This window comes from Erithacus rubecula (assembly GCF_903797595.1).
Source record: "Erithacus rubecula genome assembly, chromosome: 8".
Classification (NCBI taxonomy): domain Eukaryota; kingdom Metazoa; phylum Chordata; class Aves; order Passeriformes; family Muscicapidae; genus Erithacus; species Erithacus rubecula.
In genome coordinates, this window is record NC_136659.1 from 20,763,007 (window position 1) to 20,790,784 (window position 27,778).

Genomic DNA, 27,778 nt, shown 5'->3' on the forward strand with positions numbered 1-27,778 from the left:
CATAGAATATCAGAGGGAACCTAAACTGATTCTGCAGTTGCAAAATCTGCTGAGACAGGCCATGAAAAAATGACCTCACACTTCACACTTCCCAGTTTTCTGTCAACACCTAGACTAAATTTTTATTCAGTTAAATGTAGAGCATTCCATCTTCCTGATCTAACACATGGATTAAGATGCATGATTTTTAGAGAGCCTCGATACTCCAGTGGGAAGTTCTTGGAGGGCTTTTACTGTAGGTGGAGCCCCCAGGATTAAGACAGTAATATTACAAAGATGAATAATTTTTTGGCTTTTCTAATTCTGTCCCACCCAGATACTATTCTACATGTTGAGTGTTGTCAATTGCTTGGGCTTGTCCTAGGAAATAAGGCTACTATTTGTCATTATGTGTTTCTGAACCTATTGTGTTTATATGTCACTCTCAATTCTTTGTAGTCTTTTGCCTCATCCTCTTTTCTTTGCTATTTCTAATACATCTTAAAAAATACAGTCTCCAATTTCTGATGCAGGATATTTGTAGGAGACCTAATATTTCTCTTCAACGTGTTTGACTCTTGAGAGCATAAGAAGTTTTGCACCTTTTATACATTTCAAGGTTATTACTTGTAACATTAGTAGATGATTCCTTCATTATTATTTTTTATTAAAATAGCCATAAGAGCTTTTTACTTTACAGGCACATAAAACAAAAGTTTATTTCTCCAGGGAATCCCTTATCTCCTCTTGAGAAATCAAAGTATTAACTCACTGTGACATCACTGTGTTGAGTGTCTTGCACGATGAAGTCTGAATGTTAATGGAAATCCAGCACCTCTGGCACTAAAGCAATGAAAATTATCCACTGGAACAAAAATTGTTATGATGAAAGTATTAATTTCAGCATTTTTTATTCTTTCAGGAAAAACTCTTCCTCTTCCCTTTTAACACCTATTGATTGAATAATTGATGCTTTGTAGAAATCAGGCATGCTATGTTGGTTGTCAGTTTGCTCAAATTGGTGGGATATTTAGAAAAAAGTGAAAGAAAAACTATTTCTTTCTAATTTTCATGTGGTACTGGCAATTTTTTTGCAATAATGCATTTATTACTGTGGTTTTATTTTCCACAGAAAATTTATAGAAATGGGCTTTATTGATGAGAAACGAGTAGCAATATGGGGCTGGGTAAGTGATCAGAGTTTTTATATCTATCTTTAAATAATCCAGCAGTATATTTTTATTATTATTCCTGTTTCTTTCTTAAATATATATAAAATTTCTTCCGCAAATGTGTGATGATATTACAAAGGGAATGGTTCCTGCAGGTACTTATATACATGCAATTGTAACAGTTCAAGCTCCCAGAAATTAATCTTTGGCAGCTCAAGAGGGAATTTTGAAAAGCTCATATCTAATACACTGTTTGGACTGGAAGTTAAGCCAAATCAAGACATTTGAATTGGCTTTACTTTTAACTTAAGGACTTACTGGCATGGTGTCAAAATTCAAGTATTTTCCTTTCTGATCTGAGATTAAAATAGTGAGAAAAATCCTATGACTATCTCTCATGAGAAAATGTGACCCCTGCATCATCCTGAATCACTCTGTACTTGGCTGGCTTTGCAGTGGTCATCAGGGACAAGTCTGGGTCTGAGGGGTTTCTAACACTGACAGATTCCCTAAGATGTGGAAAAATTGGACAGTACAGGAGCTATTCCAAATTATTAGCCAGTCTATTTTTCATCTTTGCTTTTTTAATGCATTTCTCTTTGTAATGCTTCCAGAACCTTAAATAGCCAGATGTATTGCCTGATCCTAGGCAGCACATGAGCAGAGTTGCTAAAATCTTTTTCTATGAAGCTTCTACCAACCAGTATTTAAGTTACTTTGGTACAGTTACTACTCTAACACCAGAATAAAATGGGTACCATATGGTGAAATTAAGTAACACAGACACTTAGAAGTGAATAATTCCAAAGTGACATTAGGTAATTTAAGGCCTCATGAAAATATTTTCTTTTTTAAATCACATCATATTTTATTTCACCACAGTGTTTCCAGAACCAGCTATGAGCTTGGACACATTGTATTCCAGTCATGGATATAATATTTAAATCAAGGGACTACTACCAAACCTATCAGTCTTCTTTTCCAATTATTTCCAATTTATTATACCATTTCCTGGTCTGTAAGATTTAAAGGAGTTGAAAGGTATTTCCTTATTTATAGGCTGCAGCTTGGTGAGTGTGCATGAACCCTTGCTTTCAGACTCACCAAACTCTTCAAGATGGTAAAAGCTCTTAAATAAGCACTAAAGTAATTTGGGTTGTGAACTCTCTATCTCTTGGCCTGTTACAGTGAATATATTTATCTGCCCAATCCTAATCCCTTACTTTTTAGCCTTGTGGACTAATTTTTTGAAAGACCAAATGAGAAAATCAGATGAATTGGAAAAATTCTATAGATTACTGTTTCTACTACTATATCCCTCACTATCATTTCAAGCTGAAAAGTCAAGAGGATGGACTAACAACTTATGTATTTAAAAAAAATAATAATAATTCTACTTACATCCCCTAGTCTTTCATATGATGCTGAAGTAATCTTCAGAATTGTTCATGACACACCATATTTTTATCCCTTCCTCCATTCCAAAGTAAACAGAAACCTATTATTTTGCAAAGACTATATGTGAGTTTTTTCAACCTCATTTCCACATACTGTGGAGAGCTTTTTATTTACATTATTTTCCTGTCTCAGCAACTAGCCCCAGTTTCACAGATCTATTCTTATATCCAGGCTTACTTACTGCTTTACCCTTCTTAAAGCCACGAATTTATTCTTCCTTTCTGGGCACCAGTCTGAGAAATCAAACCAGAAAATAGTAGGAGCAGTGGCAGATAGTAGGGAGGAATTGCTGCATCCTGAGTTAGATGAGTGTATTAGTACTGATGATTGAGTTGGTTCAATATGCTAATTTTCAGAAAAAAAATAGGTGGTTTGTGAAGGAAGGGAAAAAGCCTCTAACTCTTCTTGGAGGTGCACCTTGAAAAGATGAGAGGCATTGAAAACAAGCTGCCAGAAGGAAAGTTTCTATTTGGTTTTAGGAAAAAAAATATGACAACACTGATCAGTGTTGAAGCAGATTGAGTGGAGAGGATGTGTACTTTGGATGTGACTGTGATTGCTATTATTTACATCTGAAGTTAGCCCTGTTTTGAGCTATAGGTTGCATTAGATTACTCTGAAATCTACCAAATTAAATTTCTCTGTGATTGTAAGTAGTAATAAAAGCAGTATCATGTGGTAAACATTGTAGAAGTAGCAAAAAGAGAAGTGATTTGATAAAATTGTCCAATGTCTTTCACAAGAAATTGCATCAGATCCATTTGATATCAATGAATTAATTTTTAAAAAAGCTCAACCTTTAGTTACTTTGTCCTCCATGCATTCAAAGCAAATTAATCAATTTGGAATTAATTTATAGGATTTTGATTCAGAGAACAGAATGATACTTCAGTAATTTTAAGCTGTCTGTATTTTCCTCCTAGTCCTATGGTGGCTATGTAACTTCCTTGGCACTTGGATCTGGCAGTGGAGTATTTAAATGTGGAATGGCTGTGGCTCCTGTTTCCAGCTGGGAATATTACGGTATGGAAACTTGTCATAAATACTGACTTGGAAAGCAAGATGTAGCATTTAATGACTTCTTAAATTAAATCATTGCAGGAGATTGGCAATTTGAAACATAAAGACATTTAAATTACCTAGATTTAAAACTTTTAAGACCTTAAGTTTAATGTTTTTCTTGCTGAAAATAACTGAGAGCAACTGGCAGTTTGGAACTGACTTTGTCACAAAGAAGGTATGTCTGGATAATTCCATATGCACTTCTGTAACAGTAAGTGTATAAAGCCCTCTCAGTAAACTGCTATTAAGGAGTGATCTGCCTACAAATTCTGCTAAAACATTATCACTGAATTCAGAAACAGATCAACTGATTTATCTGCCAGTAACACAGTCATAGTACACTTCAACTTCTGACACCACAGATGACCCGTGTCAGGTATCAGGATTTCTGATGACTGCAAAGTTGTTTCCAAAAAGCAATGGAAAGGAGAAGGACTATTGTGTCAGATTTTTTTTTAATTAAATACTTTTCCCTTTAAATGTTTCTCAGCCCCACCTCCTGTATTGTTGTGTTACAATACATGTTTTTATTCATGTTTATGGATTTAGGCTCCAAACTGTTGTGAAGAAATAACACTGGGAGTACATTCCCAAGGCCTTCCTGTGTGTGAATAACGCAGGAACATACTCATACTTGCCGACCTGTTAAGCTTTTGGCATGGTGTTAAGGAACCTTAGTGTAAAAAAAAAAATCATGGCATGAATATTTTCAATGAGTAAAATGTAGCACTTTGAACACATTTACTTAGCATATGGTCGTTTTCTAAGAAGTCTTGGTTATGAGAAAAATTTTTGGTTAAATGGGAAAGATTCCTTCCCTGACTGCTAGCACAGACATTCCTTGTATTTATGGTGTTTTGCAAACAAAGGGGAAAATATTTGTATGACACAGGAAGCATAGTCTTCATGTTTTACTGGCATCAAGATTTTTTAAAGACATTTTTACTCATGATCATAAAATTATTTCCAGGATGCAGGCATTAAGCACTGCTTTTGCAAAAGTCCCTTAATGAAAAAAGGGTTATAAAAATTTGTCCCAGCATCACAATTCAAATGAAGCTTTTAAGTTCAAGCAGATTAGACCTGCACCATTGTGATCTTTACATCAGCTGAATTTTCAGGTGGCAATTAAAGAATCTTGCTGAAAACACATTGTGAAATCCAAACAGAGAAATGTACCTTCACTAAGGAAGGAAGGAAACAAGGAGGTCATGAGTCATAAGTTTTAGCAAACAGATCATGTTAACATTAGGGTGAGCTGTGTTATGGGCAAAACTGCAGGATGTTATGTCCTTGAGTCTCTGAGTAGTATCAGTATGTCAGAGGATATACTGGCCCCTAGAGCTTCTAAATTCTGTCCAACCCTCTTTTAGATGCACAGATGGGATTCTGGACCATAATGTTTTGTCAGAAGTTCCCCCTCCATTTGAGTCAGAGTTAATAACAGCTAAAAATTATAAGATGGAAAGGAAGATTCCATTCAGGGACAATGTATAGTTCAAAGCATTATATCTGTGACTGTTTTATTAAAATTTATTTAAATTTATCTGCTTTTCCTTCCTCTATAATTGACAAGCTGAATCTTCCACTTAGTTATTATAATGCAATTCTGTTGACCTCTGTGGACTTGTTGTAGCTATATTGGTAGAAGAGAGTGGAAAAATTGGCTCAGAATACTGTAGAAATGCCTGCCATTCAGAAAGAGTCTATTTTATTGAAAAGTTAAGCCCAATATGGTTGTTTGACACTGTGTTGACAACAGATATTGCACATTTTCTGTTCTCATGGAATGATAAAGGATTTTGATAAAAGACAGGCTACTTAAATTTATTTGGTACTTACATTACAAATTATCTTCAGAAGCCTTATTTGGCTGATCTGGGAGACATCTTTAGCTCTCAGTGGTAGCACATGTTAATGACACAAACTATGGGAACAAGAATATATTGATTCATTTTTTTTTCCAGAGAGGATTCTCATTTCTATTGTTTAACAATTTTTTTTTAATGCACTGTTTCAAACTGGACAAGATAGACAATCCCAATACCTTAATGATTACAGTGGCCATCACCTATCTTTTGAGAGGGAAAGATGATAGCTCTTCTTTGCCAGAAAGCCTTGACTCCCTTAAATAAATTAAATCCTTTTAATACTGCAGCTTGACTGCTCAATATGTGTCAGTTACTCTTTCAAGGCAAGGTCATAAAGAAAGTCATCTTCTGGTAGCAGCAGCTGCTGTGTCAGTTTTCCATAAATTTTCATAACAGCTCCTAGCTAAAGTACAAATACCAAGGCAGCTCAAAAAGAGATTTTTCTGCTGATTTCTTGGTGATGAATACTGTTCAGTTATTCACATTTATTTTGTCAAATCTGTTACCAGTTTTTGTTGTAGTTAGAAAAAGGAATTTAACAGAGTCCTGAAAAGCAATGGGCCACCTTTCCAGTTCATGCCTGCATCCTTTCTGGATCCCTGTAATTACTGAATATATACATCCAATAGGAAAAGAACAACATGCATATCAATATTTACTGTTAATGCACATACAAATTGTCAGCACCTCTTTTCAGATGTCAGAATTATTCTGTGTCATCTTTTCACCATGCACCTTTATTGTTTCATTGCCATATTCAGATGACTTCAGGAGTTCAACACAACAGCATAGAGCAGCATCAGTTAATTATCTTTATCCACAAAACCTAGATGAGCATAAAACCACTATTTCTGCGAAGATGGTTTGGAGAACAATAAATAATTAGCCTTCATAGTTGATTTTTAAAATATGATTATATTTGGTGTGTTATGAGGAAACCAAGAACAGACACAGTTAAACATAATTTAATTTCCGTTTAATTTCCTGTGTGTCACTGAAGCTACAAAATATCTGCACTTTCTTTATCTGTGGCTTTTTTTCTTCTTTAATTTCAGCATCGATCTACACAGAACGATTTATGGGTCTTCCTATAAAGTCTGATAATCTTGAGCACTATAAGGTGAGAATTCTGTTTCTCTGGTGATCTGCCTTAAATTTGAATCACACTTCCATGAATAAGTGGAGCTGTGAAGAAAGAAAGTGGCCCACCAGCTTTCATGATACAGTCCTTTTGTAGCAAAACTACTGCCATGAAATTCTTATCTACATAATTAACTGTGGGTTTGTATTTATAAACCCCAAAAATACTAAATAAAAGTCTTTATTTTCTTACTTGGACAAGTCAGGCTGTTCTTCCAGATTAATCAAGGGATTAAAATATTGATGTTGATAAGGTTTTGATTGGTACTGTTACCTGTGATATGCAAACTGCTTCTTGTAAATTTAGCTCTCTGATAGTAAAATCATAAGCATACTCAATGATCAGAGCAGCTTCCTAGAACAGGTTGCAATAGCAACCTAGAACAGGTTGCCATTCTTTTCTTCACATTGACAGGAAGTGTGGTTTCCTCTAGCAGCACACACGCCAGCTCTGGATACAAAGAGGCCTGAATTAACATCCAAAGAACTTAGTGGAAACTCTCCTGTTAAAGATTTGAACTGTGTTCTCCGTACATATTTCCACCCCAACTCAAAGAACAGAAGTACTCCATACCTAACAGCCCTGGTAGAGCTGTCTGGGTAGGCAGGAATTAGAGCATTCTCAGAATGACATGCTATTCTTTGTATGAATTGGTCCTTAGAACAGACACTAAATATCAAATCTGTTTCTGACAGTGTAGAGACATTTGTAACAGCACAGAAAGCTACCTGCTGCAAGCCAAGCTTGCACAGGGAATCTTTTAAGGACAGACATCATCAGTATGGCACAGATTAATATTTTTTCTCCCACTAGTGCTTTTCAGAACATATGCAAATGATGTAAGAAAAAAGCAGTATTTATTTATAGGTATTCCTGTCTTGAAGCCAAAGTCACAGATCACAGTTGCACAGAATCATTTAGACTCCTGAGATCATTAGGTCCAGCCATTAACCTTGCACTGCCAAGTGCACCACTAAACCATGTCCCCAAATGCCACATCTACACATCTTTTAAATACCTTCCCAGATGGTGACTCAACCATTGCCCTGAGCAGCTTGTTCCAATGCCTGACAACCCTTTCCATGAAGAAATTTTTCCTCATATCCAGTCTAAACCTCCTCTGGCATAATTTGATAATTTCCTCATGTCCAGTTGATTGTTGCATGGGACAAGAGGCCAACCCCCCCACCTGGCTAAAACACTTTCAGGGAATTACAGAGAATTTTAAGATCCCTCTCGAGCCTCCTCTTCTCCAGGCTAAACACCCTCAGCCATTCCTCAGAGGATTCACTCTTCTGGCCCCCACCAGCTCTGTTGTCCTTCTCAGATACACTCCAGCACCTCAATGTCTTTCTTGAGTCCAAAACTGAACACAGGATTTGAGATGTGGCCTCAGCAGTGCCCAATACTCACTTCTCTGGTCCTGCTAGCCACTTTTGGTACAGACCAGGATGGCTCTGGTCTTCTTGGCCATCTGGTCATGCACTGACTCATGTTCAGCTGTTTTCAACAGTTTTCAATACAGTACAGGTTCTTTTCTACCAGAGAGCTTTGCAGTCACCCTTCCAAATGACCCCTAATGCTGCATAAGGGTGGTTGTGACCCAAGAGCAGGACATGGCATTTTGCCTTATTGAACCTCAGACATCTGGCTTTGGCTTGTTGATCCAGGTTGTTCAGATCCCTCTGTAAAGACTGATGTGTGTGTGTGTGTGTGTGTGTGTGTGTGTGTGTGTATATATATACATATATATATATATATATACATAGCCATAGGCATGGTTTCTATTGTAATCTCAGATTGATATGAAGTCACTGCTGTCATGTCACTTCAACTGTTTGATTGTTTTTCTACTAGGTAATGAAAACCTTTCAGCACTATAAATAAGTGGTTTAAATTGAAATTGCTGAACTGTTCTTTTTTCCTCTCAACAGAATTCAACTGTGATGGCAAGAGCAAAGAATTTCCAAAACGTAGAGTATCTTCTCATCCATGGAACAGCAGATGGTGAGGTTTGCAAATGGCAGAACAAACACAGAGCCAGAATCACTTTGTTTGAAAACCATTAAGCATCTATCTTTGATTGGGTCAGGACTTAGATATTTGGTAGATTTCCATATGACCTATCATAAGTTGCTTACTCGTTCTTAGTAATGTCAGCTGTATCACTTGATAATTAGTGGACACAGCTAAATGCACTATAACTTTATGCTTTGTGGTATTAGCACGTTTCAACAGACAATCTCTTGTTTTTTTCTTTTTAGATAATGTACATTTTCAGAACTCAGCACAAATTGCAAAAGCTCTGGTTAATGCACAGGTGGATTTCCAGGCAATGGTAAATAATACACTATTTTTCATTTTGAAAAGTGGTTCATAACTTTATCAGTAAGCTTATCTGACATTTGGCAGTGTTTTTAACAACCCTGTTCAACTGAACGTGCTTTAGAATTTGGCAATTGCTAGTGCATTTGTTATTCTTCATAAACAACTTCTCAATTTCTTCCCCAAATGATTTCTCTGCTCTTTTTTTTCCCCTTGCCCTTTGAGTGCTAGCAGGATTTTTCTCTTGTCAAGAATAACTTGGAGGCTTTTAAAATGAGCCAGGAAGAAGAATATGAATCCAGCCATCTCATGAGTGTTTCTGATACCTGGTAAAAGAGGAAGATAAAAGAGCTGAGTTCTGGGGACAAATTGTCACTGGTTGTGGTAGATTCTGTCTTGAATTGGACTTGCCTGACACAGGCACAAAGTGAAACAAGCAAAAAGGGTGCAAGGTATCCAAATATATATCCAGAATCAGCAAAAAAAGTTCTCTGAAAAACTTGCATGGGATAGCAGAAACAGGCAAAGAGAAAAACATATAGGCAAGAGGTTGCAAGATATAAAGGATAAATAAACAGGGGGAATGTAGATCTGATTTATATGCTAACCTCTTCTTCCAAACAGTTTTTCTCAGGGCTAATAGCCAAAGTGTTTGTCTGCTATCAAACATACTGGCTTTCTTCCTGAGTCTGGTTTCACAGGGCCATGAACCCCCCAAAAAGGGTTGACAGGAATTTGTAGGCCCTTTTGTGTATTACACATTTTCTGCCTCCTTTGCTGATCTTTAGCAAATCTGGGTTACATCCTGAGTATCTGGAATACTGTATGCATTGTAGTCATTCTGGTTCAGCTACAGTGGAATGGCAGATATTTCTGAGTTAGCATAATATATATGTGTCTTATTTCCAGTATACCACTCACAAGATTCATGGCTCTGCTGTAATGCAGGATGTTTTGAATAGAACTCAAACAACATTTAGCTGAAATGCTGTTGCTTAGAGCCCAGTACTTATTTCTAAGCAAGACTCTTACCCCTGTTGCCCAGACCATGCAGCAGGTCAAGGGGATTTCATCCCTAATGACATCTTAAGGCTGTTTTTCTGACTTGATACAACTGGCCTGTAAGTACTGAGGCAGTAATGCTTATTCTTAAATAGCAGAAAGCTTAGAAACCTTTTTTTATTCAGCAAGAATAATAATATATTGGGAATGGATAAAAAAATAATTATCAAGTTCCTCCTTTGTCTTGAGCCATCCACTTCCTTCTGTATAGCAATAAAATGCATTCTTTGTATTGTTTAACTCTTGCAGAATTGAAAACATGACATAAGGGGTTTATGTTTTGTTGTTGTTTTTTCTTTCAGTGGTACACTGATCAGAACCATGGAATTCCAGGCCTTTCCAGCAAACATCTCTATACACATATGACCCACTTCCTCAAACAATGTTTTTCTTTGTCAGAATAAGTAACCTACTCAGAGCATGCTAAGGCATCTGAGACATCTCTGGGAGAATGAAATGACAGCAGTGCTCAAGTTGTATAGTTTTCAGGTGAATTGATCACAGGAACTTTGAAATTTAAAACTTGATGTTTACATCCGCTTTTGATATTGTATATTAGAAAATGTTATGGTAACAAATGTTTTGACACATTTGATAGCTGTTTGACAGAAAAAAATAAAATCAGAATGTAAAAGGTCTTGTGCATCTATTGCTGACTTGCTTAAACTTACATTCTGCAATCCAAGAAAGGAGGTTCGTGGGAAATGCACACTGTCAGATTATTATGTTGGCATTGCTTAACTAGAACTGCAAAATGGGAAAGGACAAAGGAAGCAGTGCAAGCACCTAATCAGCATCCTAACAAGAACCAGTTTCTCAAAATTTATTTCAAGCTTTTGTTTGTAAAGAATCCAAGCATAGATAGGAACACATAATATTTAACACTGAATTTTGGATACTTATTGAGAGTATTGAATGTGTTCAAATTTTATTCAACTCTTATTTGAAACCTTGATCTGCAAAATTCTCAGTGTTCATGTTTAAACATGAAAGGAAGACACTTATGATAACTATTGTATATCAGTGAGTTTTTCACCTGTATTCAAAGTATGTGAACCATATTGACTAGTTTTCATTTCTAACCTTCACTTCAGAATTCAAATTGATCTCAGTGTCATTCATCCCAGACTGGAGGGGAAGGATCAAAGGATTGTGCAAGCTTTTTTTGCCTTGTTTCTAGTGAAAATATTTTAGAGAGTCTTTAAAAAATGCTGGAAGATAATAATGATTGGAATACTTGTATTATTTTCATTATTAATTAAATCTGTCCTGTCATAATAAAATAATATTAACAAGATAACTGCCAAGAAATCCACTGTAGATGAAACAATTCCTTGGTGATGAGTTTAAAAAACTCTGAATTAGTCTGCTGCATAAGAACCATGGTCCTTCTGACACAATCTCTTTTATTAGCTGTTAAGAGTACAAAATAACCTGTAATAGGTTGTGTTGCCTTCCCACAAAGCAAGCTGCTTCATGACTCTCAGTCTGAGACCAGTTGCTGCTTCTTTGTGGAAAAGCAAGGGGTTTCATTTGACTTGCTTGACAAAAACATGGGGTTTGGCCAAAATAATTAAAATGTGGAAGTGATTTGCTATGTAACAGCTTCCTTCGTTTGTTAATGGCAATATCAAATCTGATTTTCCACACATGAGAACATTCCTTAGATACATCTTTATGTAAATGTAGTTGCCAAGCTGTTTGTAATGGTTAAATTATACTTTGATGGGAACTCTTCAGAAAATACTCAATTAGTTCAGGTTTTTTTGGAAACACTGCCAATTACGTGACGTTAATGAGCTTTTTGTTGGTAATGTAATTAAAATTCAACTGCTATAATGGCTAAAGGAAAAAATTATAGCTGCAAGAAAGTTAACATTAAGCAAATATAACATGAAGTGGGTCTAATTAGATGTTGATTATATGGTCCTATGTGCATTTGCTGCACACAACAGTAGTCTCAGAAATGTAGTTATCTTACAAATAAAGAATACAATTCAGTTGAAATACTGAGATTTAACTCTCAATTCGTTATATTGATACAATACCATGGAAATCATTGCAGTGATGTGGTGAAAGAGAAAAAAATGAAGGCCTTATATGAGATGCTTAAAGGTTTAAGATACCATTGAATATGTCAGTGAGAACCTAGAGTCATTTCCAAAAAAAGCCTGGTATCAATCTCACATAAATATCAATATATTAAAGTAACTTTCAATTTTTGAACCTTTATTTTATTTATACTTTTGGAAATCCTCTAAGTTCTAAAAATTTGGGCAGATAGATTGGCCCTTTGTCAGTACTCTAAGTAATAAAATGATGTAATGTGTTGTTCACACCCTGCCCACAGTCTGTTGTATGAACCTTTCGGAAGTATTTGAAATAAGGGACATTTCAGGAAAATCTGTCAAATAAAATAACAGAAGGTACCTCTTTCTCAAGGGGTTCATTAGCTATTTCATTATTAATCTGCCCTGAGGTCAGTTTGTTTCCTAAAGCAATCAGAGTACACATCTTCCAAACTGTTCACTGGCTTGTAGGCAGCAGCTGTGGGAATAAAAAAAAAAAAATTAAAAATAAGTGCAGTTGCTGCCACCATTTTTCCTTCATTGTTTTTCATGTTAATTTCTTTGCCTAACATAGTGTTCTTGCCAAAGAATGGGAATATGTCTCCAGCAGAGTGTGACATTTAACACTGAATTGCTGAAATAATGTCTAACCTGAAAGCTTTATGATAAAACAACCATATGTTTTGATGACCTGGGAGAAGATTTCCTAGGATGCTCTGAGTGTCAAAAAAACTCTTAAAAATACATCAACATCAGATTGTGGCTGGTTTGTACTTATAACAGGTAATGTCACAGTTAATCACTAGAATTGCTGCAAACCTGCCCTTGTACTATAACAGAATCATAGAATGGTTGGGGTTGGAGGGGAACTTTGGAGGTCTACTTATCCTACTTCCCTGTTCACACAGGGCTACATCCTGTGTCCCAGGACTTTGTCCAGATGGCTTTTGAATACTTACAAGCCATCTGGATGCTCTACAACCTCCCTGGGCCACTGCTGCCAGTGCTTGGTCACCCTCATAGTGAAAAAAGTGCTTCCATATGCTCAGACAGAACATTCCATGTTTTATTTTGTGCCTGTTGCCTCTTGTTCTGTAATTGGGCACCACTGAAAAGAGGCTGGCTCAGTCTTCTTTGGAAGATATCATCCCTTCAGATATTTATATGCAGGGATGAGATTCTCCCAAGCCCTTTTCTTCTCAAGAAAAAGAGCATGTTCCTTTCTGCCTTGTCTACAAACACAATCCATGTCACAAGCATTGCCCCAAACATTCACTGGACAGTTATTTGCCCCATTCCACTTCAGGCAGAGAGAAGAGCCTAAAGAGGTTACAGGATAGGCTCTTTTGTAACAGATCTTCAATAGTTCAAGTTGAAAGGGCTTTTCCTTTTTTCAAAGCAAAGCTAAGTATGTGAATAAAAAGTATATATAACTATACTGCAGACATAGAATACAGTGTGTAAGAGCCAACACTAGGACACAACTTTAATTAAGCTAAGCTCTTACAACAGGAATTAACATCCTCGTAGTTTTGCTTCCAGCTTACAAATGTTTCAGAGGACCTGGTTTTCAGAAAATGCTGAGCACTTTCAGTTCTTTTCTCTTTTAGATAACACTCTCACACTTTAGATACTCAAACATACCATTTCAGACAATGAAACATGAGTATTCAAATACCTGTCATATAACCAAGGTATCCAAGCCTCTGAAGATAGGATGTAGTTGTTCTGAATTAGGTAGACAGGCCCTTGATTAATAGCATAAATACAGTTGTTTACAAGTCAGTTTCCACTATGAATATTTTCTAGCTTTTGCAAATTGAAACTAAAGCTGAAAAGCAAAAATTGCTTTTTCTCTAGGAGCTGAAGTGGAGATAAATAGCAGAAAGTCACTGATTCCACTCCAAACCTGTTTTCATCATCTACCTTATTCGTGCTGTGTGAGCTGTGCACAGGAAAGAAACTGCAATCCTTATACTTCAAATGCAGACCTACATGATTTGTTTCACATAGGATTATTTCAGCTGCAAGGAAGTGAAGGCCTGAGGAGAAATTTAGCAGAAAACCAGTCAGGTTCTGGAATATGGTTAGCGTTTTACTCATTTTACTCAGATATCAAGTCCAATTCAGACTGCATTCAATACTTCCCAGTTTGCCAGTCAGTTCCAATTACAAGGCACAGCTGTTTAGAACATTTTATAGAGTCATTTGAAGGCTCTATATTTAATCTGAATAATTCATAGTATTTGCTAGGAGCATTTGGTATTACTTTCAATTATGAACATTGTCTTCTCAGAATGTAAAATAACTAGTACATATTTGGCCAGCTCTCCTGCTTGCGCAAATTGATGCAGCTCCATTGACTTGCAGTGGAGCGATTCCAACTTCTGTGAGTAGACAGTGTGGGCTACAGCAAAGTTACAATGACTGTGGCTCCTGAGGTACAAACCACCCATCATCCCAGGCAGAGAGCATGGAGCTGCATGCTGTGGAAGGCCTAAAGACCCCAAACTAACCCTCCATTTCAGAAAGCCATTCTTGCTCCCCAGAGGGTGGCTGTGGAGTTGCACTCGTACGTAGGCACACACTGTGTGTGTTATGTACAAGCACAAGTTTATGGGTGTAACACAGTGGTTTATCTGTGCATGTGTTTACACATAATGTTCCTCCTATATTAGGTCCCATTCTCAGAAGGGGAATGCTCTTTGTGATTATCGTGTAGCAAAACAAAAGACAGCAAAACAAAAGGGGCTGGAGAGCCCAGCCTCTGAACTGACAGCTGACAAGCTTAGGAGAAAATGCTTTCTGTATAATATAAGGAACTAAAGGGTGTGGGCCTGTAGTCATACCCCAAGACACATCCTCCTCCCTTCAGACACGTAATGGATAATAATACAATAGTAATAAATATGTAATGAAGAAATACACAGAAGAATTTGGGGTGGTCACTTTTTTGAAAGCATTTGATTACTATTTTTTTACTCTTTCTGTCAAAAGCCAGCAAATTCCTAATTCATTAAAATGTACAAATGTTGGCAATTTTAATCAGATGATGGTGCATGAAACTTTGATAAATTCCAGATACAGTGAACTCAACCACTCCAATTGAATAATGAGAAAAATTAAAATTTCCCAAGGCAGGCCACTTTCAGCTTCTGTCTCTTAGCCTGACTAAAAGTATTGTCTCATTTGAGAACAGTGATAGAGAGGACAGTGAGGTTGCCCTTGATTATTGCCGAGAGGTGCCTCCTAACCAGTGTATTTTAAAATGTGAGAGGAACAAACCTGAGTATATATGCATGTTTCATACACTTGATATAATTTTCCACTTTTGTTAGGAAACTCTTGTTTCCTCTGCTCCTGAGATATATGCTGTAGACTCAGATATGGCAACTGAGGGTTGCATGGCTCTTGATGGCAGTTCATTTCTTTCCTGCACATTATATTTTCCATGTACCACTTGAAAAACAAATAACCACTCACCTTCTAGATGCTAGATGACCTGCTAGATGATACAGCTCTGTGACAACCTGCCCAACCAGGTGCACTGAGCTGCTCTGTCTCATATTTTTTTTCTGGAATCATCCTACTGTAAACAAGGAACTTTATATGACACAAGAAAATAAACCGAGATAAAAAGAGAAAAGCTGTCTGTTTCCTGGAGGAGAGGATATTGTCTCACATTCGGTGTTGCCTTTTTCCAAAGTGTCGCTGACCCGGCGTGCAGAGGGATGGCTGCAGCAGTGCGTGTAACGCGTGTGCGTGTCCTGGTGCAGAGCTGCAAGGGCCTTGGATCCCCACCTGCTGCATTGCCCCGGAACTGCAGGATCTGCTTGGGCACCCACCCCGAGGACTAGAAATGGAAGAAAAATAAACCGTGACTCTCAGAGATTGATTCAACAGCATAGAAAAATTGCATTTAACAAAAATTAAATTTGACGAAGTGGACTGTGTAGTGAGACTTAATGTTTCCCTGAACCCCTACCGTGGTACCACAGCTAGGTATTTAGGATAGAGCTCTAGGAAAGATCCAGAAAATTTTGTTTGCCACTCCAATATGATCCACTACCTCAGTTGTATCATATGGGCCATGCCAATAGGGCTGTAGGCAGTCAGCAGGAAATTGCCTCACTGAAGGACATTCTTTGCAGGCTTCAAGGAGCAGTGTCAGTGTCAGTGTTGTTGTAATTTGTTTGTGCCTTGTGCCACAAACCAGACTGCGAGGCACTCCAGAGTGGAGCACAGACTCTCATCACCCTTCAGTGAGATGTCTGCTCTGTTCCAGAACCTTCCTCCCACCTATCTCCCCTACCTGTCTCAGTCTCTGTGCTGTCACTGCATGGATGTTCATGGCTTTCTCTGCCAATGCTGCCCAACCACAGCTATGGAATTCTCTCCGTTGAACAATAGTTGCATACAAATCTCAAATCTATTTTCTTTAATTTTTTTTCCCTTTAGGGAATGGAAATGTGAACAAATTATTTATTTTGCATAAATCTATTGGCCACTGTGTGAAACTCAATTTATAGTGAATGTTTGGCATGTGGTTCTAAAGTGAGTATGAACTTTCTTATAGAAGCATTTACAAATTTGGAATTTCACATCTAAGGATAATCAAAACATTTTTTAAAAATTTCACCAGTGCTAGACATTGCACAGTGGGTAGCCCTCACTACAGTATTTCAAATCTCTTCATATTAATTATATTGACACAAGATTATTTGAAGAATCATTAAAGGGCTTTGGGAAAGTTGTGCTTATTTTTAACAATGGATTAAGTTTATAAACTCTGATTTAAAACTGATAAATGAAAACAATGCTATTGATGTCGACAGAATCAGGATTCTAAATATTAAATGTGGCAAATCAAAAATTGGAGAAATTGCTGCCTTGATCCCAGGCACCTTTTGCCCATTGTTTGTCATGTTAATGCCCTTCTGTTTGATATTTACTACTTTGGACATTGCTACCTCACTCCTTTTGCAAATCCATGTTAGCATTGATGTCATAAAGTAAGCAGAATGAATGTGTGAAATTGCTTGTAAAATTATCAAATGAAATGAATAGCAAATACGATGACTTTTTTTTTAAAGTTGAATAAGGAAACTGTCAGCAGTGATGCACTCCTGTAATGCTTACTAGAGCTGAACAGTTTATATATAAGTCTGTGCAAAAGAGGCAGCTAGGCAGAGCTCAGGATCCTCAAGGCTTGCCATTGTTGTGGAAGAGAGAGTAGCTCTTTCTGCAACTGCCACGTATCACTTCAAAGTATATAATAAGGTAAGATTTATATGAACTACCAGTTATTTATCTGAGAAAGCAAAGTGCATTATCTGCATTGTGTTGCCCAAAGTTTGCAATAGAGGTGCAGATCTTTCAACAAACTGGTGTTTTCTTCTGAGGCTTTACTCACTGATATTTGGAGTTAATGACATAATAATTTAAATCTTTTGATGTATTGATTACTTCAACAGAGAACAATCCAAAAAAGGGAAATCAACAGTTTGTGATGCAGAATTAATTGTGAGAAGGAAGATTAACCACGAGAACATGAAAGACAAGCATTGTAGTAAGAATTTAAATGAGTTACACAATTACTGATTTTTATATTTTTATCTCCTTTAGTATCTTCTGTAGAGATATTTAATTAACGTGAGTTTAAAATTATTCACCCCTTATAGATACTGTCTAAATATGAATCAATGAGGATTAAGTAAGAAGCATGGAAACAAATTCAGTGGGATTATGTAGATGCTGATTTAAAACTGTCCAAGACAAACTGTCACTCTATCACCCTACAGACTGTCACTCCACTGCCTCACTTTTATATGTTTGTTTCAAGCAACTATTATTTTCATATCGCTGTAAGATCAGAAAAGGAAATTTTATAGTATAGAAGCAAAATTAAATTGTTTCAATAGTTATTGTAATTGTTGTATAAAATTTAATTTAGTCTTCCATCCTACTATGGAATTCCTTAGACTAGAACTGTTGGACTTTACAGAACTTTCCACAAGGCATTATAGCACGGTAGGTAAATTAGATGAAAAATGTATCTACCTGAAAAAGTAACTTATTTCTAGAAATTATTGCTATTTGAAGGCAGTTTCATGTCAATAGCAATCTATTTTATTCATTCATGCATGTTCATATGAACTATTTCCTTTTTTTACTAGTTTTTAAATGTAACTTCATAATTTTTGTTTTTAAACCGGAAATATATACAAATGTGATGATTGAAAGATTTTTTTGAAAACTCAAAGACATTAAGCTAGTCAAAATTGCACATAGATACAAAAAATCTACTACATCTGTAGTAGAATATATTAGAAAACTAGAAAAATCAGGTTGGTCAAGGAAACAGTATTCAATTAAATATCTGATCAAGATTTGAGAGGTATATTTGCATATATTTCTGGTGGTTCAAATTGAGATGTCTTAAATTTTTCATTTTCAATCAGAAAGAAATGAAAATATTTTCATTGGTCTAATATGCATAGGAATAAAAACTTTCTGTATAAGATCAGCTTTCATTTTCCTGCACCTTGACAATAGGTTTCCATGGTTTTTAGTAGTATCTACTGGTAATCTAAATAACTTAGAGCAAATAAAACCTTTTCTCTGCTTGAGAAATTGATTAGCCAGCATAAACTAAGAAAACACTATTTTTCTGATAATCTCTTTTTCTCTATCCAACATGTCTATATTACCAAGAATAAAATTACAATTTCTTCTTTTAAAACTGTATTCTATTTAACTTGTCAAAAACTGCTGTTGCTGGTTTGACTTACCAATAGCAAGTACTAAATGTTGAAAAAACAAAACTGATGCTAATTTTTTTGAAGAACATATTTGACAGAAGGTTAATAGTTTTTGGAAAATCTTATTTTATTAACAAGGATTCTCAAAAATTGTATAAATGTCAAAAACTGCATTTATACATATTTCTTTTTAATGATTTCCCAATTTTGATTCTGAGAAATTAAGAAAGCAGCTGAAAATGCATTTAACTTTAATCTTAAGGAATAAAGTGGCCAGTTGGACTATTCACATCTGAAGGTTCTATAGGCTTGAGACATCAGAGTTAGAGCCAAGATAAACTGAAATCACTGAATATCTCTTTACTGACTACCATGACTTTGAATTATTTTTAATAACTGTTATATAAAATAAAAGCTTTTGGTGTTGGAAATTTCATTCCATCTCAGTGAGTTGTGTTTATGGCTACTCTGGATCACAGTTTAATAAAGCTACAGAGGGCTGTAAGCTGAGACTATTAAGCAGGACAAATTTACTTATGTATGCTTAATAGCCAGATTTATCTGGTGTCCAAGTCCAGGTTAACTCATTTACAGCTGAGGGGTACATCAAACCACTTTGAAACGACCACAACAGAGTCATTTCCCAAAGAACTGGCAGAGCTTTTGTTCCATTGCTGGAAGCCTATGAAATGTGAAATTATGCATTTCTTGAGATAAACATTGGATGTCAGTGTTGCACCACCAAATTACAGCTCCAAATGGAACAGTGAAAACAGAGTTCAGTCCCACAGTTAGGGTTTTAATAAGACAGACTACATGACTACTGTGGTATATGTTGGTACTGTAGCAGGGGATGTTTAAGTGAAGGGGTCAACTCTTCTGCCAGGACATTGCACAAGGCAGAAATGAGTCTCCAGGCACTGATGAAAAAATGAGTAATACTGGCAGTGGCTTCTGGTGGAGAGATGGAAACTGACTTCATTGATTACTAGTGAAATCCATCAGAAAATATTATAGTTGCATATTTATTTTCCTGAGTTTGATCAATATTTGATTAAGATTTTTTATTGTCCCAAGTATTTTGATACTGAGGTATTCTAGTAAAATATTCATATTATTCTGCAAGATTCTCTTAAAAATCAGGCCTCACAAAGTTCAGGTCCAACAGATACTTCCTAACCATTGGTAAGATACCTGCCAATAATTAAGCTTTGCATCTTCAACTATAAGTTATCTTAAAACAGATGGAAGAAACACGTTTCAAAAAAAATCTGTTACGAAGGGGCAGACTACTGGGGCAGAGTAGAAGTCCTACAGCAGTAAGATTTTGGATGCAGGAGATGACCTTTTCAGAGGTGTTCATATGGCCCCTTCATTTGCATTGCTCAGTGCAGAGCCAACTCTCAATCTCTAAATGGAGCAATCTGCACCTTCACTACACATCATTCCCTCATAATGTTCTAAGACTTCCTCCATAGTATATTTAAATTCAGCCTAGTGTGACAAGGCATTACAATAGAGAAGGTATGTATTTTCACTCAGACTGCCTTATTTTATAAATGATTGAGCTTCAGTAAGTAACTGCTGCAGTGGAGCTGCAGTGTAGGGTACAGGTCACATTCAATGGGGAAGGTGTTTTGTGGCAGGGACTTGCTATGCTACTTACTTTACTTCAAGGCAATCAAGTGTCCTATCTCCCTATTTTTTCAGACTGTATCATAAACCTCCATAGGAAAATGCCATAGATGGCAGAAGGGCTTTTTCAAATGCACAAGTATCAGCCCAAATACATGATGAAATAATGACATTTTGCTGATGTGAACTCATTGCAACATCTATGAGAAAGAAAGGATGGGGAGCTGCTGATGTGACAGTATTCTTGACAAAGATTTGCTTTGTTTTTTCTCTGGTGAATGACTAAGGAAAAAAAGTCACAGCCACATCACTACCCCCAGTTTTGCAATAGAACAGTATTACAGATCTAGCTCTCTCTTGCATTCTAGAACACAGACTAGAGCCTAAAGACTGGAACAGAGACTGCATCTGTTGAATGCCTACCCAAAGCCCTAAAATGTCATCCACTGGACATGAAACCCATCTAGAAGGCTTTTTATCTTTAAGCTTAGATCAGCACTAAGAATGTCTCTTTTCAATGTAATTGATTCAGACATATGTAAACATTATAACATTTTTCTTTGCTGCTTTATTTCTGTTTTGACAGGCAATGAAAATGAAAAGCATTTATTTTGTTGCTGGTCTCCTTTTAATGATAGTTCAAGGCAGCTGGCAAAATCCTCTTCAGGATACAGAGGAGAAATCAAGGTAAATTCCTTAGACCAACCTTTTACAAATACTTGGCCTGAACTTTATTTTCTTACACTTTGAAGTCAAACATACTATGATTTAAAGAGAACTTTATGCAGTACTTGATCTACCATGGAAATTGACAGGGTTTTTAATACTGCATTGCTTAGCACATAAATTTGGAGTATTAAAACAACAGCTACCTTATTTATCCAAGAAGACTGTGTAATGGTGCAGTGTTCAATCTACTACACAGATTCCTTTTATCACACAGCTACTGATCAATATACTACTTTCTTTCACTTTGTGGGAGTGAAAAATAATATTGCTAAAAGAAAAATAAATGCACCTGTGGACTGCACTGCAACCATTGCTGATTAACAAGGACTAAACTTTTCACAGATCATTCAAAGCTTCCCATTCTGAGCCAATAGAGGAATCTAGACAGCTGAATGAAGTGAAACGTCACTCACAAGGCACATTCACCAGTGACTACACCAAATACCTGGACACCAGAAGAGCTCAGGACTTTGTGCAATGGTTAATGAGCACTAAAAGAAATGGGTAAGCATTTTGGTGACACTGATACTGATCTCCACACACAAAAACATCCAAAAAATCTAGATAATTCAGTTCCTTGATATCAGCTTTCAAACCCAGACCATGGATAAACCTCAAATAAGTAAAGTATTGGGGAAAAATTATATATTCAGTCATATTTAGGTTGGAAAGGGCTTCTAAGATCAGCAAGTCCAGTCATTATTAGAACATTAAAATATTATCATAAATAAGAAACATACAAAATCAATCAAAGTAAAAGCAAAATCAAAGTGCAGTATCTGATATGCCACCTAAAGACTGTCTCAGCCTCTTTGGGGCAGATTTCCTCAGTGAACCAAGTTCAATATGAATAAGATATATAAATATAATGTACAATTCTGGGCCATTATTTTCCTATCTATGGATACTCTAATCCTGATGTTTCATTTGTGAAAAGGCAGCTGAAGTGTAAGTTTTGTTTACTACTGGATAATTTACAGTATCATCATTAGAAGTTGGCACGTTTTTTTCAAATATACTTTGATTAAACTCAAGCTAACAAGCTGAGAGCAAGACTAATGTACAAGTGTGTCAGTCTTGTGTTCTAAAGAAAATCTGTCAAAAAAAAAATCCAAAAATCTATTATATAAATGTTTTTATATCTCTGTGGAAGTCTTTAAAGTATAAAGTAACAATTTCTACACATTGTACTAATTTAAATTCATGTGTCTGAAATAAAATTAATATAATATTCATCTATCAGTAATGAGGATTTACCATAATATTTAAATAATAACCAATAAAAGCTTATACAGGCTCTGCACTGTACTGGCAATAATGATCTAATGATTGTGCAATTTCACTACAGGCAACAAGCACAGGAAGAAAAAGAAAATGACAAAGTCCCTGACCAGCTCTCAAGGTATTCTATTTGTCACAACTTGTTGTTTGAAACCAGAGTTTGTTTTCAGTTAAACAAAAAAGAGAACACCTAGTATTCTTTGCAATGATACCACAATCAAAGAAATATCAATACACCTGCTTTTCACAAGGAAATAGGCTGTGTCTCTATGTGATTGATTCCTGTGCCTCTGTTCTATATGCAGTGGATGCCAGGAATGCAACAGGATGAGAATATGGTTTAGGAAAACACATTTCAAATAATCAAGGAGAGTAGAGAGTAACACAAAAAGAAAAACTAGGTATAGAGAAAGGCTGAAGAAAAAAAAAAAACAAAACAAAAACACATTATGTTGAAGAATTAAAAACCAGTGAGAAGATTAGTGAAAGGAAGATGGCCAGGAAACTTTGCAGAAAGCTGATTAAACATGATGCAATGTTCTGCCCTCAGCATCCAGTCCCATGTTACATAAACCACTTATTAAAAAATGGAAAACACTAGACCTGCTGAAGGCCAGAATTCTATTTCTTAACTGTGTTTTTGGGAAAGGGTTAGAGACATTGAAAATTTTAAATAAATAAAGAAGTGTTTTTGCAAAATAGATTAAAATACCTATAATAATTATTTCTCTTGTCAAAAACTCAAAAAATTGTATCCCAGATCACAACACTCCTTACATTCACATTGTCAATAATAAAAACAATTTTTAATAACGTTTCCATGTCATTGAAACAGCATATCTCGAAAAAAATTAACATTTCATTAAAAATGTTCCAAACAACTCTAGTTAGCATGCTGATGAAAAGTGCAGATGGTACTAAATTAGGAAGAATGGTGACATCCCAAGAAGAAAAAATAATAGAAAAAGCTAGATTTGGGCAGAAATTAGCAAATTCTGAAACAGAAATGCTAGGGAATTTATTAATGGAAAATATTTCATAACATGTCTACTTCTCAGTGCAGCTTGCCTTCCCAAGAGCCATTGTAATATAATTTTGTGTTATATCAGAGAAAGAGCCACAATGAGGTGTAGGGAGGGAGAAAATAAAGTGTTTAGTAAAGATGGAGTTGATCAGGCTTTTCCAAGATTATGACTTGGTCAGAGTTATGATTGTAACGGTGTTCATAAACCAAATCAAAATGTGAATTTAAAAGGAGTTAAGTCTGAATAGTTTGGTTCAGAAATAATGAAGGTAAAGGTAGGGGGAGCATTTAACAAAGAGTAACAAAAAACATGTCTGTATAATACAGTTCAGTTTCTAGCTCATACTTAATTAGTCTAGCAAAAGACCACTCCAATACAGCTGTAATTGTTTTCCACACCTGAAATTACTTGTTCAGAACTGACTCAGGGATCTCTGCAGAAAAATGTATTGCATAGTACAGGCAATACCTTCAGAACTGAATCCTAATAAGAAAAAATATGTCAAGATCACTTTGAGGTGCCAAAAGAACCCCTCTCTCCTACAGAAACGCTAGTCTGGCAAGTGGGAGATTTAAATCAATAAAGTTTGTTTAAAAGTTAAATTCTCACACAGTCTGCTCCTGTGGCACTGCTCTTCTTTCAGCAATGCAATCTCCAAGCGTCATGCTGAATTTGAGAGGCATGCAGAAGGCACCTACACCAGTGACATCACCTCCTATTTGGAAGGTCAAGCTGCCAAAGAGTTCATCGCTTGGTTAGTGAATGGACGAGGAAGAAGAGAGTAAGAATCCATCCATTCCTATTATTAAATTTTGCCTAGCATTTGGGGTTAGAAATCATGTCTGATGAAACTTTGATGTGTTTTTGATCATTCTTGCTGTATTTCATGTCTTTCTTTTGTATTAGAAGGTATTCTGTTGGTAATTGCCTATCACTTTGCATTATCAAGTTCAAATACAGATTAAAACCTGTTCAGTATGCTGTTACACTTTAAAAGGTCAAGTTTTATTTAAGGTCAACACATCTAAAACTAAACCAAACCTTCTTCCTCTAACTACCACCTTTCCCCTTCACATAGCATTGCTTACAGTCTCCTTAACTATCTTTGAGATTATTCAAGTCTGTGTCATCTTAAATTACCTTCTCCTTTTTTGCTTTTATAGTCCATCTTTTCCTCTGCAATATTTCCAAGATTAAATTTTTTACCAATGTCATCAGGTGTATTCTGTGTGCTGATGATCATTCCCAGCAGTAACTAATAACTTCTTTTCCTCTTCCCATGCTTCTGAGTCTCCCTAAGCTGCTTCTTCCATAACAACTTTCATTTGCTATAACTTACCTTCTTTTTTAAGATGCCTCTGATTCTTTTGCTATGGTTTGTGGTTCCCTGGATACAATGTTCCACCAATGGTTTTATCTACCTATGATTTCTGTCATTTCTATCTTGCTCTGCACATACTCATTGCAGATTTCTCTATCCTATCCACTTCATGTACTCCCTCATGACTTTACATCTTTTATCATGATGGTCTTACACCTAGAATGGCATTGCCTTCAGTTTCCTGCAGGCACCTTCTGCTCACCTACTTCCAGCACTGCATGTTTAGGAGCTACCCCATGCAGCTGCCACTCCCCAACTTTTAACTGTTCTGTACTTATTTGTGCCTTTAGACTGTAAGCTCTTTGGGGCAGGGATTTCAGTTCATCCTCTGATTAAATATTCTACCAGCTGTAAAGTATTATGTAAGTCTCTCGTATTACATAAAAATATTAATAATAAATAATAATAAAATACAATCTGTAAGACAAGATTGTGTGTTGTAGTCAAGGAAGACTAAATAGGTTAAAGTAAGTTTTGTAAATATTGACAATTTCCTGGAAAAAACAGGGTTAAATAAATAAGGTCAGCTATATCAAGAAGGGAAAAGCTGTTTTGCCTTCCTAGTTATGTTCAGACTTCCACTTGTTTCTCTGTCATGCTTTATTTTCATCAGCAGAAATAGAGTATTTCTGTATCCAATTGAGATAAATACAGCCTCAACTGAACTTAGAAACTGATGGGCAATTAATTGTAGACAACCCTTCTGCTTTCCAATATTAAGTACTATTTGTGGTTGAACTTATGTATAGCCTTCCTTGAAATGAACCAGTCTGCCTGTCACTGGATCCAGGGCCCAGGGGGCTTCAGCATCAGCCCACCTTAATGAAACCCATCAAAATCTCCCTCTATTTGATGGAAGAAACAAGAGAGGAAAGTCTTCTAAATCAAACTGTGGTTTCGACAAACTGGTTTTGCAACATTCTATTCTATTCAGAAAAGAACAGAATACGAATCAGGATACCAAGTATAAAATGTAACATTCTATGATTTTACATCAAACGAGCACATAGGTTTTATACAGGTGCTTTAAGTGAGTTATTTCAACCACCCTTCCACAAGAAAAAATCTGCTGCTCTTAGTAATTGTATTAAGAATTCTTATGAAATATGATTTTAAGTAAATTAATAGGCCTTATGTCCACATAAAAGAGAGAAAAGTATGAAAATCCGACTGCAATGTTTTAGTAGTGGTATTTCTTAAATAACAATTCTTACTAAATGTACTGATGGCTAATCTACATGGCATAGACATTGCAGATTGAGATATATTTTTGCATGTATGGCTTTTTCAAAACTGCTAGAGAGGGGTTTAGGCTCACTGGAAGGAACAGCTGTCTGTTTTGAAAAGAATGCCTCAGAAGATGCTCTGACATGCATCATGCTATACTGAGCCATAATGTCAGGCTCAGCCCTTAACTCCTTAAAATCACAGGGAGTGCACAGTCTATTAGAACCTTTTAAATGGTTTGTTTGTTTTGATCTGCACATTGCTGATAATCTCTTACCTTTGAAGTTTCCCAGAAAAAGCTCTTGTGGCTGAAGAAATGGGTCGAAGACATGCAGATGGCACTTTCACGAGTGATATCAACAAAGTCCTTGATGACATGGCAGCCAAAGAGTTCCTAAAGTGGCTAATTAACACAAAAGTTACCCAAAGGTGCCTGAATTTTATACTATTCTTAATATACTGATGTTTAAAATGTATTTCTCACACCTGGGGAAAATACTACTAAATTTTTCTCTTAGCTATTGATATGTCTGTAGTATGTTGCAAATATTGTTACAGAGAGATGAAGAAAGATAAGACACTAAATGGAATTCATTCCAAATCTTACTTGAATCAATGGTGAACCTCTCTAATAATTTTCTATTTAATTTGAAAGTAGTTTTCCCACTGAATGTTACCAGAAGTAAAGTCATAGTAAATTACTGAAAAATAAAACTTTTCTTTGCATGGACATTATAAAATCAGAAATACTTATTGGTAAAATGACACAAAATTTATTATTATTTAAAGCCTGTGATATAAAACAGCCTTAATATGTAGTTTGTCCTTAGGGCACAGTGCTGTAATCTGAGTTCCTGACAGGTGACTTTTCAGGAATTCTGCTTTAGATTGCCTGTATGCAGGCAAAGCAGCACTTTCTAAATGAGCACTGCAAACAGGTTAATATTTGAGAATTAATTGTAAAAATTAACAAAGCTTGTAAAAAGTAATTAAATGCCAACTCAAGACATATACGAGTGCCCAGATTTTTTAAAATGTTGGATATGCCCTTTGCTTATTAAAGCACCCAGAAAGACTAGTTGATTTTGGAAATCTGAAACAAATATTGTCTCAAAAAATTTAGAAGGTTTAGTTAAAATACATTTTTTATGACCATGTTACTATTTTTATCTTTGTAGTTCAGCATTGAAATAAACAATTTAGGAAAATAATCTATTAGAAACTACTAAAATGCTTTTCCTTTAGGGAATAATTGTTATCAATCTGTTATAGAGAGAGGCATTGAGAGGTCTGTGGAACTAACATCTGCTCGCTCTTAAACAGAAAAAAATATGTTCCACACATATTTCATAGATCTTGGGAGACTTAGAATATTCCCTTATTGCTGCTGATTTTTTTCTTTTTTTTTCCCCAGAGACCTTTTGGAAGAATACCAGTAAAAGTGCAGAATAAAATGGGATAAATGAAGATCTTCATTTCATCAACTGCCAGTTATTAAGAGATTCTTAAATCTGTATTATGTCATTTATATTTGGTGTAACAAAGCTATGTCACCTTGCATGCCAGGAAATAATTATACTATAGTTTAGTGTTGCCAAAG

The 27,778-nt window shown here is 35.9% G+C and overlaps 2 protein-coding genes across 2 annotated transcripts in view; both read left to right on the forward strand.

The window, feature by feature from the left end:
• Nucleotides 1–11,941, forward strand: part of FAP (fibroblast activation protein alpha) — a 38,192-nt gene extending 26,251 nt beyond the window's left edge. Inside the window, exons 21-26 of the mRNA XM_079311591.1 lie at nt 1,112–1,166; nt 3,533–3,632; nt 6,598–6,662; nt 8,618–8,690; nt 8,948–9,021; nt 10,373–11,941. Coding sequence (XP_079167717.1) covers nt 1,112–1,166; nt 3,533–3,632; nt 6,598–6,662; nt 8,618–8,690; nt 8,948–9,021; nt 10,373–10,474 — 469 coding nt within the window. The 3' untranslated portion in view covers nt 10,475–11,941. The remainder of the gene's footprint in view (nt 1–1,111; nt 1,167–3,532; nt 3,633–6,597; nt 6,663–8,617; nt 8,691–8,947; nt 9,022–10,372) is intronic.
• A 9,163-nt stretch (nt 11,942–21,104) lies between these two features.
• On the forward strand, nt 21,105–27,660 carry GCG (glucagon). The gene is made up of 6 exons (XM_079311666.1): nt 21,105–21,222; nt 21,607–21,768; nt 22,613–22,666; nt 24,214–24,351; nt 26,464–26,607; nt 27,593–27,660. Exons 1-6 carry the CDS (start codon nt 21,125–21,127, stop codon nt 27,615–27,617), a joined length of 621 nt encoding a protein of 206 aa, XP_079167792.1. The 5' UTR covers nt 21,105–21,124; the 3' UTR covers nt 27,618–27,660.
• The last annotated feature ends 118 nt before the right edge of the window (nt 27,661–27,778 follow it).

Bases quoted from the DNA above. Each gene is read 5' to 3' on its own strand.
- GCG (XM_079311666.1), top strand. From the start codon at position 21,125: ATGAAAATGAAAAGCATTTATTTTGTTGCTGGTCTCCTTTTAATGATA. The intron at 21,769-22,612 runs GTAAGCATTTTG...ATTTCACTACAG, and splicing joins ATGAGCACTAAAAGAAATGG to GCAACAAGCACAGGAAGAAA. The intron at 22,667-24,213 runs GTATTCTATTTG...CTCTTCTTTCAG, and splicing joins GTCCCTGACCAGCTCTCAAG to CAATGCAATCTCCAAGCGTC.